The sequence below is a fragment of the Cnephaeus nilssonii genome, assembly GCF_951640355.1.
Source record: "Cnephaeus nilssonii genome assembly, chromosome: 22".
NCBI classification, from domain to species: domain Eukaryota; kingdom Metazoa; phylum Chordata; class Mammalia; order Chiroptera; family Vespertilionidae; genus Cnephaeus; species Cnephaeus nilssonii.
This window is the reverse complement of record NC_137093.1, coordinates 6,522,592-6,537,541: the sequence shown is the minus strand read 5'-3', so window position 1 is coordinate 6,537,541 and position 14,950 is coordinate 6,522,592. Positions and strand designations below refer to the sequence as shown.

Genomic DNA, 14,950 nt, shown 5'->3' with positions numbered 1-14,950 from the left:
GGAAATGTCTTCCTTCCCAATGCACGGCCAGCTCACTGCCGCTCCCCTCGGGGGGACATTTCTAAATGTCTCTTAGAAACGGGGTGTTCAGACCTGCAGGGCTCCCAGTGATGACCCGTTAGGACCAACTCCAACTGTCCAGGCCGTTCCTGGCGGAGGGACGTGCAGCACCACCCTGCTCGCTGCAAGCTCTCCTGAGAAAAGGGATCGCCCCAACGTGGGCTTTCTAACGTGCAGACCAGACTGGGTCCCTCCGCTGGTGAAATCACTGGCGGCTCCCCCGCTGCCTCCGGGAGAAAAGTTTGGATCCCTTAGCACACACTCATGGGGTCCAGCTTCTCGGCTCTCGCTGTTCCAGTGCGGATCCTCTGCACCAGCTCTCGACTGCCCCCACAGCCCCAAGTCCTGACCCCCCACCTCTAGCCCTTTGCAGATGTTGTTCCTTTTATTAGGGATGCCAACACTGTCATGTCCATCTGGCCAATTTGAATAAGGAGAGGGATCTGGTCCCCACCGCCCCCTATTATGACTCTGTTTGCGAATCATCCAGTGACTGGTCTCTCTGTGAGCTCCATGGGGGTGAAGGCCATCACACCGAGGCCACACACACAATGAGCATTGGGGCAAATACCCCCAAACCACACAGCCTCCTTATTGCTGTCATTGCATCATTTACATCCCGTAACGAACACCGTTTTTGTTTTCATCACCGTTCACTCTCCCACATCCCAGCCAGCCACCCTCCAACTGGCTTGTACTACGTTTCACTAGGTGCCACTCATTTCTCAGGGAGTCTAGTAACCAGCGCCATTCACTGTGGGCTGCTACGCTTGCCTGGAGGCATGGGCTGGGATAATGCGTGTGGACGTATTTTTGGAAACGGGTATTTATGTATTCAACAAGTATTCATGTATTCAGCCTAATATTTGAGGGGCTGGGATATAGAGGTGAGTCCATAGCTGAGGTCTGGCTTTCCTGAGGCTTATGTTCTGAGTGGGGGAGGATGTAGGGAAGAGAGACAAGAAGCAAACAAACAAATCGAGGAACAGAAGAACTGTCGCCTCTGGTGAGGGGTGCCCCAATGAAAATAAAACACAGTGATGGGATGGGAGGGGCTGGGGCAGCAGGAGCCGCTGGGGATTTGCTTCCTAAGTCCATCTCTTCTGGTTGCCTCTACCGCCCTGCCTGCTTCTTCTCAGGCCCCTGTGCGGGGTGACCCTTCCCCACCAGGCCCCTCAACGCTGGTGCTCTAGGCTCTGTCCTTGGTCCTCGGGTGACCCCTCAGTCTTCCCTGGATAAACCTCAGCTTCCACTGAAGCCCACAGCTTCAATCACCACTTCTATGCCAATGACTCATGCGAGGGTTATTTCCAGCCCCAACCTTTCATCTGATCTGGAGACCAGCATATCCAGCTCCTTACTCAACACCTCCTCTTGGGTGACTTGAAGTTTAAAGAGGTTAAGTAATTTGGCCAAGATACAAGCCAGGCACTGGGACATAATTCAGAGTAGTCAAACCACAGCCATCCCCTCTATCATCTGATATTCTAATAAATTCTATTTGTAGTGCCAAAGGCACCTGAAAGGAAATATGCTGCTTTGAATTGCTGCTATCATGATCGTTATTGCTAGAATATTATCACTATTACTCTAGCAGCTAGGAGATACAAGTATCGAGTGCCTCCAGTTACAGGAGGTATTAAGCTATAGCCTTTCTATATAAGCTCTTCAATTCTTATCAATATATTGCAAGAGAGAGAAATGTTACCCCATTTACAGATGAGGAAACTGAAGCAAACAGGAGTGAAGAAATGTGCAAAAGACTCAAATTTTTACAAAGGGAGTGTTCATACATACTGTGTTTAGTGAAATAGCGAGTCACAAAATGGGGTTGCTGGCTGAGCCCATCCTCAACGTACAGAAGATCTATCCATCCACATTCGTATGTCACAGAGCTGCGGGCTCTTCGCCAAAACCTGCATCGTTTTCCTCCCAGGAATGCAGGGAGCCATTTCTCAGCCCCCCTTGTGGTCAAGGTACCATGCCAGCCCGGAACACATGGAATGATGTCCACCACTTTTAAGCATGTCTCATAGAAACCTCCCACATGTCTTCCCATGCTCTTCCCCCTAGAAGCAAAGAACTTGAACCCTCAGAGGATTCCAACATATGGCAGTGGTCTTGGATCTCTCCACGCATGAAGAAAAGCCACATACAATCCAGGAACACCATCCTGGACTATTACATGAGCCAGAAATGGACTTCTACTGGGTTCGGCCACTTAATGTTTTTAGGCTTATTTATTACAGCAGCTACCATCAACCTGACACATACAAACTGTGAGTTTGCACATAAAATATGCCCCCACTTAATGCTGTCCACAGGTTCTGCAACTGTAAGGTAACGACAAAACCACTTTTCCTATAGGTTAACTGATATAGACAAGAGTTGAGTTCCTAGGGCACATCATCAATGTTTTAATGAAACAATGTGATTTGAGGACCTGCTGTATATTAAGACAACTTCCGGGAAGGATACACACCAAAATATGAATGTGATTCTCTCTGGCTGGAAACATTACGGGTGAATTCCACTTTCTTCTTTTTGCTGATCTGCATTTTCAGTAACAAACAACTTGTGTTGTTCAGTTATTTTTTTTAAGTGGTAACAGATGTCCCACATGCTAATTCGAAGTCTTTGAGAATGGCGGAAAGTGGTGGCCAGTGGCAAAGTCTTCTTCACCCATGCAAGTCCTCTGCTAGTCATGTGACCATTTACCAACAGGCATAGGCAATGTGTACATGAGATGATGCTAATAATAATAATGATAACGATGCAGCCCATTTATAGCACTTCCTTCACAAAAGTCCCGGACGCTTTACATTCCGGCACAATTAAAGGCAGCCACAGACAAAAAACCTTTCAGCTGCGCTTTATAAAGAGAAAGCAACTCAGCTCTTTGAACATAAAAGGAAGCCGATTCTACTAGATGACGAGGGACGCAATTTTCATGTGCTCGGACCCCCCAACTCTTGTACGTTATATTTAGGACAATCAAACTGGCCTGAAGGAGAAATAATCACAAAGCCCAGAAATACAGAGTTACAGAAAAAGCGAGTCGAGATCTCAATGGGGCAACCAGTTACTGTCTTAGCCGAAGGCGGGGCCCTCCATTTGTCTGTCTGTAAATAGAGCAGCTCAGCGCTATTATATTTGAAAGCCTGAAAAATAGGAACTGATGTGGAGTTGGAAATACATAATCTATTAAAGAGCTCTGATATTTACCAGATTTAAAATGCTGTGCAAATGAGGCCCTATGGGATTTCATTACTACCGTGTCCCTGGGAGACAGGTGGGGGCTGGGTGTCGCACTCATGGGGGCAAACAGTCAAGCCCGCATAACAGGGAAATTGCATTCACACTCAGGCACCGGCAAAGGGACTCATGACATTCGACAAATGAAACATTTTAAAATTTCTTCGAGAACATGGGGAAATCCTTGGCTTGTACGCAGGAGAGGGGGCCTGGGCTTTCTTTTGTTACCAAGCGCCCAGGTCATTCAGATATGACCAAAGGCAGAAAAATCCGGTGATAAGCTATTGCTCATGGGAGGAGCCTGTTCCCCTTGACCTGGGCCAGGTAGCCATGACAGAGAAGGCACATACTCAATGAATACTCAGATGTACATTTGCTCAAATCCAGGTTCTGCCAGTTATTTGCTCTTTTACTTCTCTGACCTCAGGTTTTCCCACCTGTAAAGTGGGCACAGTGATAAAATGGGAGACCATCCCTGTGCCTGGCCTAAAGCAAAGCACTTGCTGAAGGCTGGTAGAATCTGTTGTTTTTTGGGTTCATCTGGAGGAGCTCTGCATTGATAAATGCAGATGAGGGTGAATTAAATAAATGCCCCTCAACCAGGGAAATGGTTTCAGCAATGAGGATCAGCTGTGCCTGTTCAGCTTCAAGTAAAGGGACCGTATGAGGGAACCATAGTCTCTACTGAGCCCGAAGCTCTCCGTGTCTTCCCTTTCCTGAATGAGGGCCAGAGCGGAAGCTGAGGAAGGCATCAGGACGTGGTGATAAACCTTTCTGGGAAGAAGGGGGCAGCTTCTCCCTCCCCACACCCTAAAAAATTTAAAAAAAGAATCTCGCTGACTTTTATCATCTGTTTTCTGGGGATAGACGCATGGGAGTAAGAATATGCGGATTCCTGGAAACGTGTAATTGGAACTGTTTTGGATAAAAACAGAAGTGTGTCCCCACAGGAAAGGTTAAAAGATGTTTAACCTTAAGAAAGGGAATTTGATGACCAGAAGGGTCCACGTGTCAGAAAGGGTAGAAGTTTTCCCTGGCAGGTGTGCTCGATGGTCGGAGCATTGGCCCGCAGACTGAAAGGCCTCAGGTTTGATTCCTAGTCAAGGGCATGTATCTTGGTTGCAGGTTCCATCCCCGGCCCCGGTTGGGGCACGTGGGGGAAGCAACCAATCGATATGTCTCTTCACATCAATGTTTCTCTCTGCCCCCACCTTCCCTCCCTTTCCCTCTTTCTAAAAATCAATGGAAAAAATATCCTCAGATGAGGATTAACAAAAAAATAAAAAGAAAGGGTAAACACCTGAAGTAGAAAATGATGGGAAGAGGCTAAAAAGTAGAAGGAGAACCGAAGCTGTATTTCAGGCTGTTAGAGAAGCTGAAGTCAGACTGAAGGTCAACCAGTGAGAGACCCTTCGAAGGCCCATTCACGGGAGGGTGGACAAACAAACTGCAGCGATTCACACCGCGGACTGCTATGTGGCCACAGAACTGACTGCTGATGCACGCAACGCTGGGTGAATCTCAACAGCATGATGAGTAACAAAAAGCCAGACACAAAAGAAATCCGCAGCATGATTCCATTTACATAAAGTTCAAGAACAGGCAATAATAACTGGTGTGGTATAATTCAGAACAGAGGAATGGGGGCGTATGAATTGGCTGGAAGAGGCACAAGGGACTTTCTGGGGTTACTTGGGTAATAGCAACATGGGTAGGAATTTTTTTAAATGCCCCTTGGGCCTGCCCCCTTTCTTTAGGACGTTTGCCCTCAAAAGCACCAGGTCCTGCCCCTGCAACAACCCTCCAATGGCTGCCTGCTGCCCTCAGCATCAAACCCAGCCCCCTCCCCAGGCTCCCAGGTCCTACAACAGAAGGTCTCAGAGGATAGTCACATGGAGGAGGCTCTGTGCTGAGGCCTGAGCCCCATGCAGATAATGAAATGAGACTCCATGGCAATGTTCTTAAGAGTGGGCTGACTTTGCACCAGGGGACATTTGGCAATATCTGAAGACACTTTCTGTTATCCCAACTAGGGACTTGGTACTACTGGTATCTAGTGGGAAGAGAGGGCAGGATGCTGCTAAACATCCTACAATGCCCAGGACAGGTCCCTGAAAATGAATGATCTGGCCCCAAATGTCACAGTGCCGAGGTTGAGGTTGAGAGACTGCTGTAGGCATATTATTTCAAAGTCCCCAACCTGCAACCAGACTTGAGAGCCCCTCCCCCACAAAACTGGCTCCTGCCAGTTTCTTTACCCTCACCTTCTACCCTCTGCCCTCATGTTCTGCTACCACAGTCTTCTTGCTGGTCCTCCCCCAGAACCATCAGAGAATAAACGTGTCATTTCAAGCTGCCAGGTTTGTGCTAATTGGTTACGACAGCCCTAGGAAACTGGGTGGCACCCAGGAATCCACATGTTAACGACCATCCCCCTTTGCCGGCTCTGACACAGGAGATCGGGTGGACCATACTGTGGGCAGCAGTCCCAGGCTGCTTCTCAAACACAGCCCAGTCTCAGGGATCCAGAGAATTCTGTTAGAGCTGGAAGGACCCCACCGCAAACATCCACTTCTACCTGCTCATTTTAGAGATGGGGAAACTGAGGCCTGGGAAACTCCGCCGCAAGGTGGAAGGATGAGAGATGCTTTCATTCAACTCTGTCTTTACTGGCTTTCAGATTCCATTTGGAGGTTTCCAAATGAGTTATTGCGCAGACTGTCGATAGCTTTGCTATCTTATAATGACCCAATCGTGGAACGATTTAGCAATCCTGCTAATTGCATTTGGGGATATAGCAGTTGGGTAACTAGTTGGTGATTACTCATTCCCAAGAGCCCTACATATTGCATTACAAGGAAGCTAATCTTAGAAATACTTGTTAACGTCGATGATAATTACTAAGTAATTGGCTAGAACACGCCATTGTGAATTTATCCAGGATCTGCCAGGTAATTATCTGGTCCTGTGTTCCCTGTAAAATAAATCCAGAGTCCAAAAATGGTTCCAGTTCGTTGGCTATCATCCAACCACCGACCTCTGCCAGCCAACTGTGCGAATTCAAGCGATTAATCAAATTACTCAAATATTTGCTTTTGAACTGAATGTTAAGAAACCTGGATGGCCAACAAGTGGACGGTGCTAAATGGGAAAGAGGGGTGCACAGAGGCCCCCCCAAGATAAATATATAATCACCCAGTAATGTGGGATAAATGCCACTTCTTTGGAGGCTCATCTGGCTTCTTCACACAAAATACCAAAACACTTCAGAGACCAATTATTTGTCCCAAAGCTGCAGCGCCTTTATCATGGTGCCAGGAAGAGGCTGTGCTATTTGTGAAATTTGCAGGCAGTTATGATGCTCGGGAGGGGGCTCAGAAGAGGGGCCGCAAACACAGCTGGCTTGTAGGATGGAGAGACACATTTTCATAAGGACCACTTATTTTTCAAGGATGGCTGCTAACCGAGCCGTCTATTTCCAATTAGCCAACCCTTGGAAAAGGGGTGAGAGAGGTTTGGGTACCTGGGTTCCACTGATAACCCTGAAAAAGTTGGAGGGTGGAGGCAGGAGGTCCTTAGAAAGGCCAGGCAAAAGAGAAAAGACAGTGGATTTCAAATTTCTAATTTGGGGATGTAAAAAAAGGGATTAGAAAGCCAGAAGGTGAAAGAAAGTTTGAGAGCAGACTGGGGGGAGTAATGGGCAGAAGGCCAGTGCTGGGAACAGACCACCTTCCAATCAGACCTGTGCGCCCCAAGGAGAGGCTACTGCCTGCCTGCTCATGAAGACAAGTGCTGGGTAAGAAAGGGAGCTAAGGGCCTTGTGTTGGCAGGTTGTAAAAATGGCCACAGAATGTCCCGTTCTCTGCATCCATGCCCTTGCAATGTGACACTACAAATCCTCCCCTCCAGAGGCAGGGTCTGTTTCTCCATGCCTTAAGGCTTAAGCGGAGGTTGAAAACGTGTCTTGCTTTGGCCAGTGGACATTAGCCAATGTGACACAAACAGAGATGTGAAAGGCACTTGTCCATTGGGGCTTGACCTCTTGCCGTTCTTGGAGCCCTGGGATCGTGATGGGAATGAGCCTGAGCTGCCCTGTTGGGGGATGAGAGGCCACGTGGAGGAGAACCGAGGCACCCCAAAGGGCATCCAATACCGACCAGCCCCCATCTGATCTGTCAGCTGACCACAGACACATCCAAGAGCCCAGCTACTGAGCCTGGCTCAGTGCAGAACTGTCCACAGAATAGAGAGAAACTATGAAGTATGGGGGTAGTTTGTCACTCAGCAAAAGCTTACTGATACACTCACCTAATCAGAACCCCTCAGCTCCTGAATATTACCTGGGCTGATTATTTGAGAGCCACGCTGTCCTGTGCAGAGTGGACAACCACCATTTTCACCCCATTTAAGGAGAGTTGAAGGACTAGACCCAAATCCCCAATCCTTTGCAAACACTTACCGTTTGACACATGGGTTCCAGTCAACCCACCATCTGCATCAACAATCGTGACAGACAATCACACTCCTTCTACCAATCACCCAGGTCTTACAAATGGACTCAAGGAGGCTTTAATCACAAGGGAACAAATCAAAGACACACCAGCTCTTCCCTGAGCCCACAGCTCCCGCCACGGACCTGCCGAGATGTGAGGCTTATGTACTCGGGATATTACTGCTTGAGTCGAGTTCTGGGAGACGGGGGCTCCTAACTCACCGTTGGCATCACAGGCTACCCCAGAACAGCCAGTTTAAACACACGCCGAAGGACTGTTCCACGCCGTTCAGCTAAAACTGAAGCTATTTTTTTTCAATGTTCATGTCACTGGGCAAGGTTAGAAAGAGCAAATGCAAGAAAATCCCTACCACCTGACATTTTCCTAATGTCAGTTCTCTACTAATGACCCCTCTGTGTAACGACAGACCGCGGTTCCTGGACATTTCAAACCCCAACGGTAAAGGCCCGCACACATGCTCTGATGCTTGAGGAAAGCCAGAGTAACAGCCATCAGAATCTTACTCCGAGGGTTAGCAAACTAGGTCCGTGGGCCAACTCAGCCCATTGCCTGGTCCTGCAAATAAAGTTTTATTGGTACACAGCCACGTACATCCATTTGTGTCATGTCTGTGGCTGCCTTCACACTACAGTGGCTGAGAAGTTCCTATAGCAACTGTATGACTGCAAAGCTGAAAATATTTACTATTGGAAAACGTTTGCAGGCCCGATTTAGTCTGATCCAGTTAATTTCCATATGGAAAAAGTGAGTCTCAGAGATGTGGTTTCACAAACACTTGAAGCACGGGGGATCTAGAACCGACTTCCTGACACCCTGCGCAGTGCTCTGCTGAGGAATTTTAGCATTCAGAGGGTTTTCTGGAAGGGCAAACCTTAAACCACACACCTTGTGAATGGCAGAGTAAACCCGAATCCCCATTTCTTAACTCTGCCAGAGGCAGAGCTTTGGGACTAAGCCCACGGGCGGGGAGCCCGAGTGGGACTGACCTGGTGATGATGGCCAGGTGGGGCGGGCTCATGCAGGCGCCCATGAACAGCACCACGTTCTCGTGCCGCGTCTGCCTGTAAGCCATCACCTCCCGCTTGAAGGCCTTCAGCTGCTCCTCGTTGTCCCTCTCGATGTCAATCAGCCGGATGGCCACCTCACCGTGCCAGCGGCCATGGTACACCTGCCCAAAGCGGCCCTTCCCGATGAGCTCGCCGATCTCCAGCTGCTCGAAGGGGATGTCCCACTCCTGCAGGAAGATGCTGGTCTGGCTGGCCTTGCGCGGGAAGCTCCGGGCCGAGAGGAGGGACAGGTTCATCTCCTCGAAGTCGTCCTCCGACTCCTCGGCCTCGTCGTGGCCCTCTTCGTTCTGTGGCCGAGGGGGAGAGACTTAGCTGTCCCCGCACTGCCGGGGACATGGTGCCCTGCTGGGTCCGCTATGCGCAGATGCAGGCCTGGACATGGCTCTCTGCACTCTTCACACCCTGAGAAGCCCAGTGTCTCTGAGACACGCCCCGCACCCTCCCAGGTATTCAGTGGAGCATAACCCTCCTGGGGATTTATCCGGCCCTGAGCTGTTTTTTCAACCAAGAATGCAAATGGCGTGCCAACTTCTGCACAAGTAGCTTTTCCATGATGCACACCATATAATGGCCCATTAGGCTGGTGCCGGGAGGGGTCACCCCTTAGTAGTTTTCCCAGAGTTAGAACAGCCATCACTCAGGACCCCGAACCCCGACCTGCCCCAAGCCCTCTGCATCAGCAAGGACATCACTCGACTTTGCCGAGTTCCAGGAAGCTCTGGAAAAGCTGGCTTCGCCATCCCGTTCTCACCTCTGATGTCGGCTCCACTTCAATTTGAAGTAATGGATTTCCTTCCAAGCTTTAAAGAAAGAAAAATAAATGTGACCCTCAGGTGCAAAGGTGGGCCCCTATATTGAGCTTATCCTGGTATGAGAAGCCCTCAAAGTGAGAAGCCCTCACCACCAAGCCTTCATCTCGAATTTCACTTCAGGGCTGCTGTCGGAAATAGTCCATAACCTCGCCGTAAAAAGCAGCGCACGAGGACATTGTTTTCAATACATTTTTCTGGGCTGCTCAGGGCTCATTTTTCATGACTGTCTTGGTTTCCACTAACCTAACAGCTTCCTTATACACTGCCCTAAATGCCGTGGGTGGAAGAGTCCATGGAGCCCTAGGTGTTCCCTAAGAGAATTAATCAGGTCTCCAAGGTTCACTGGGATTTGGTATCTTCTGAAAGGATCCGAGTGTTCATGTGTTCGTTCGTTTGTTCATTCATTCACAATTCTGTGCCAGGAACAGTGCTAAGCCCTTAGAAGGAAACAGACTTGAAACTGGCTCCTGACTTTAAGAAACATTATATTACCACTGAAGGAACTACAGCGAGTACGCAGATATTGTGCAGAAAGGCTAAACAAGGGCCCAAAGTCAGGTAGGAATTGAATAAATGGAGTGACATGGAAATTCCCAGGGGAGAGGATTCCTGGATGGATTTGGGAGTCCATCGTGTTTAGCTGGACCTTGCAGGTCATACTGAATCGAGATGTGTGGAATGAGAATGAAGAGGAGGAAGCAACACTGTGTTGGACTGGAAGACGCAGGTGTGTGTGTGTGTGTGTGTGTGTGTGTGTGTGTGCGTGTGCGCACGCACTAAGTATATATATTGAAGGTATAGTGTGGGTATTATGGGATGTGCTCTGTGCAGTTGTCCCGGGCATGTGAGTGTGGTATCACTGGGTATGTACTGAGGCTAAGAGGGGATGTTGGAGTACATGGGATGGGAGGGGATGGGATATAGGCACAGTGTGTGTTAAAGGGCTTCTGGGGGGTGATTTAGAGTAGAGGATGTGTACGTGTTTAAAGGGTGAGCTACAACAGGTGGGAGGAAAGAATCAATGGATACCATGCCCCCTTCCTATTTCCCCAGCTCAGCAGATTCTCCTACCCACCTCCTCATCTGGGGGCCTCCCCTATCCTGATCCTCAGACCCCAGGAAGCTGCTGACCCTGCCGACAGAGTCCATCTGCTCACTGGAGGGGCTCCCAGTGAGAGGACGTCTGAAAGACGTAAGAACTAGCAGGAGAAAGGAGGGGGTCACAGTGGCATTTGCCATCATATTAACCAAATACTTATAGTTATTCCGACGGGAGGCGGAATGACACCGCACAGGATAGCTGATATGCTGGGAGCCCGACGCCCTGGGGGAGGCTCAGGTGGGACAGTGAAGCTGGGATCCCTCCTCATACCCTAGGACTCGGCCTTTCTCTGTTGCATCCAGGCGAGGCTACAGCAGCCGGGCTATTAAATCATTTCCCCTCTGTGAGGAGGTAGCGCCCATCCCCCAGGCACACTGAAGCAGACTGCAGGCAGGATTAACTTTTCTCGATGGCACTCCCTGGCTGTCGGTTCATAACCTGGAGCCCGTCTTGCACAAGTTGTGGAATCGGTTTGTGCATGGCAGAGAAATGATCGGAGCTCCACGTCAGCACAATGTCCCCCGCAAACTGCTGCTCCTTTCATTTCAGAGATGTACCGCTTGGGTCTTTAACAAAACCCGTAACACGGGTCAGAAAAAATGGAGCAGTTAGCAGAGACGGAAGAAAAACCAAGTAGGCAAAAATGTGAGTTGAGAAACCAGCAAATCGAAACTAGGTGCCTAACATGCCCCAGACTTTGGTCATAATCAGAGAAGTTAAGGAAGACGATTTCACTTCAGCTGCCCAACCACTGACCGCCCGGGGGCTAAAGATGCCCACACAAAGACGTTCCTTGCGGAATTGTGTACAACAGTGAGATGTGGGAAGATGTAAGATCCTGTAATCAGGAAATGGGTAAGGAAATTACCCCACATTGATAGAACATTCTACAGCCGTTAAAAACAATGTGTGCGAAGCGTCTGGAATAATATGAAAAATGCGACATTATAGCATTCTCGGATGAAAAAGTAGGATAGAGACTGTGTATATCATGGATCACACAGAGATCAACTGTGACTAGAAAGAGCACATATCTAATATTTTTACAGAATAGTCCAAATTTTCCAAAAGTAGCTTATCTTATTTGTGTAATAGTATAAGCCTGAGGTCAGTGAACTTGTTCTGTAAAGGGCCAGATGGTAAATATTTTAGACTTTGCGGGCTATATGGTCTCTGTTGCAATGGCTCCACTCGGCAGTTAGAATCTGAAAGCCACCAGACAGTATGTTGCAAACAAATGGGTGTGGACATGTTCCAATAAAACTTTATTTATAAAAACATGCGGCACACTGGATTGGTCCACCATAGGCTGTAATTTGCTGGCCCCTGGTATACACCTAAATTGTACTTTTTAAAGGGGGGACAATGACATAGAAGAACGACTTCCATTGAGCGCTGGCTCTGGCCCGCACACTGTCTTTCTGATCCTAGGAGGGCCGGGGGATCAAGTCCAGCCCCTAGCAATCACAAGTGACAGGCAGGGCCAGGGACACAGGGCAGAGCTGACTCGTGGGGGCCTCCTCCGCCTGGGCTGCCACACTCTCCCTCTCTTTGCTTGCCTCATCCCATGTCTCCCCTCCCCCACCCACCCCTGTCCCCTGCCTCCCAGGATGTCAATTCCAGGAAGAGGAAGGCAGAGGGGTCCTGAGTGGACTGCAGGCCGGGGGGAGGAAGAGGCCACTGTGCCACTTACATGGGATTCGAGGTCACTGGATGCAGGACGACCTGGGGCGCCCGGGTCGGTGTCTCCAGCACTGGCACCACATCTGACGGCAGAGATTAGACGGTCAGGACCCGAATGTGGAGTCCACACCCACCAAAACCTGACTTCTGGAAGCTAGTAGCTGCTCACCAGCTCGTGGGTCCCCGGGGCGGGCCAGTCCCCTCCCCTTCCTCGACCACCTGCTTGGATGCACCTGTGGTCCAGATGGCATCTTGACCAAAATTCCCTGTCATTACCTAGGGGGCTGCCAGAACCTCCAAGCCTCTGGTCATCTCCAAATCCTGCCCACTCTTGATTCCCTTTGGGATGATGAAGTCACATAGTTGACCACCTCTCCCCTTCCATGTGGCTCTGGACCTCTCCTGCCCTGGCCCATCCTTCCACTGTGGACCACCTTCCCAGACCACCTCATTGGTGCCATTGCGCCCTTGGGACCCCCCACGCTTTCCTTTTCCACTTCCACGTCCAGCCATTGTGCCGGGGCCAGGTGATCCCACCACCACCCTCACTGAGCTTGTCCACCCTGACATTCACCTCCATCCATCCCACTCCGCAGGGGCTGAGCTCACAGGGACTCACCTGGGAAGATGAACTGCTGCTTGTACTGGTAGTAGTGGGACGCTAGCAAGAGAAAGAAATCACCAAAGTGAGTGCTGCCCTAGAGCAGTCCCTTTGGGTACCCAACTGGGCTCCCACAGCCACGGTGTGGGTTCCCTGCCTGCCCTTGAGGGTTTCCAGACTCCTGCAGACACCCCGAATTCCAAGGGACTGAGACGTGTAAAGACACCAGAGCGTTAAACATCCAAGCCAAAAACAAATTTATTGTCTTACAGTCCTTTGGAGGCTAAGAGTCTGAACTAAGTCCTAAGGGGCTAAAATCAAGGAGTGGCCAGGACTGGTTCTTTCTGAAGTTCCTTGCCTCTTCAGGCTCTTGGGCTGCCTGCATTTCTTGGCTCACAGCCCAATCTCGGCTTCCGTCTGACACTGCCTTCCACTGTCTTTGACCTTCTTGCCTCCCTCGTCTGAGGATCCTTGTGATTACATTTAGAGTCCCCCAGAAAATCCAGGATAATCGTTCCACTTCAAGATCCTTAACAAAGTCACAGCTGGAAAGTACCTTCTGCCATATAAGGTAACATATTCACAGATCCCGCGATTAAAACGTCGTCATCTTTGGGGGACCATTAGTCTGCCTACCACAAGTATGAATTAATTTTCACGTGTAGGGAAAAACTGATGTAAAAGAAATATCCTCAACGTCACTGCTGATTCTCCCACAATTCATTTACTTCCAGTTCACCCCTCTCAGCGGCCAGTTCTTCCAGACAATTCCCAGGGTTCGAACTTACTGAGGGGCGGGGGGTGGGAGGGTGAAGGGCCTGGAGCAGGGGCGCCACTGTGTGTCAGGGGCAATGGACAGATCACACAGAGCTTTCTAGTCTCAAGTAAAGGAAGTGAGCAGGGATGGGCTCTGATACGAGTCTCAATGGTTGAAGATACTTCCAGAAACAATGTTATTCATTCAGGGACAAGTTACAGCTGGAAGTTGGCTCACAGAGGATTAGCACAGTGGTTCCAAGCCTGAGGGCTGAAGGCTGATCCTGGAGGCAGGGTTGAATCCTTGCTCCTCTGTTGGCTGTTTGTGAAAGCTTGGGCAACTCTCTCCAAGTCTCAGTCTCCACATGTATACTGTAGGGATGATAAGAGTCTCCCCCTTATAGGGCTGAGCTCATCCTTATCCTATCTAATAAAAAGGGAATATGCTAATTGACCATCACTCTGTCACAAAGATGGCTGCACCCACAGCTGAGGTGAGGCCAAGTTCCCATAAGGAGCCTTAATGAGCAATCAGCAGGGACCTGAGGCTACGCCCTCCCCGCCTCTGTGGGGCTTGACAGGGGACCTCAGGCCACACCCCCTGCCCCAGTGCCAGGCCGGGGGACTTGAGGCCACGCCCCCCACGAGGTGGGCTTGACAGGGGACTTCAGGCCGCGCCCCCCACCCTGGCACCAGACTGGGGGACCTCAGACTGCACTCTCCACCCGGCGGGGCTTGATGGGAGACCTCAGGCCACGCCCCCTGCCCCAGCACCGGGCCAGGGGACCTGAGGCTGCGCCCCCCTGCCTGGCTGGGCTTGACAGGGGACCTCAGGCCGTGCCCCCCACCCAGCGGGGCTTGACAGGGGACCTCAAGGTGCACCCCCAGTGCTGGGTCGGGAGAACTCAGGCCACGCGCCCTGTCCTGGTGCCAGGCCAGGGGACCTGAGGCTACGCCCCCTGCCCAGAGGGGCTTGACAAGGGTGGGACTGGCTGTGTCTGGATCTAGCCCAAAGGGGGGGGGTGTGGCCGGGTCTGGGTCTCACACGATTTTGAGGCACATGTGTATGGGCAGGGACTTGACTCTGGGTCCCATGGTGT

The 14,950-nt window shown here is 50.3% G+C and overlaps 1 protein-coding gene across 1 annotated transcript in view; it reads right to left on the bottom strand.

Moving 5' to 3' along the window:
• Positions 1-14,950, bottom strand: part of KSR2 (kinase suppressor of ras 2) — a gene marked incomplete at its 3' end in the record, with an annotated part of 274,191 nt that overhangs the window by 30,124 nt on the left and 229,117 nt on the right. Inside the window, exons 11-14 of the mRNA XM_079762501.1 lie at positions 13,113-13,154; positions 12,504-12,576; positions 9,648-9,696; positions 8,816-9,183 (exon numbers count right to left, since the gene is read on the bottom strand). Coding sequence (XP_079618627.1) covers positions 8,816-9,183; positions 9,648-9,696; positions 12,504-12,576; positions 13,113-13,154 — 532 coding nt within the window. The remainder of the gene's footprint in view (positions 1-8,815; positions 9,184-9,647; positions 9,697-12,503; positions 12,577-13,112; positions 13,155-14,950) is intronic.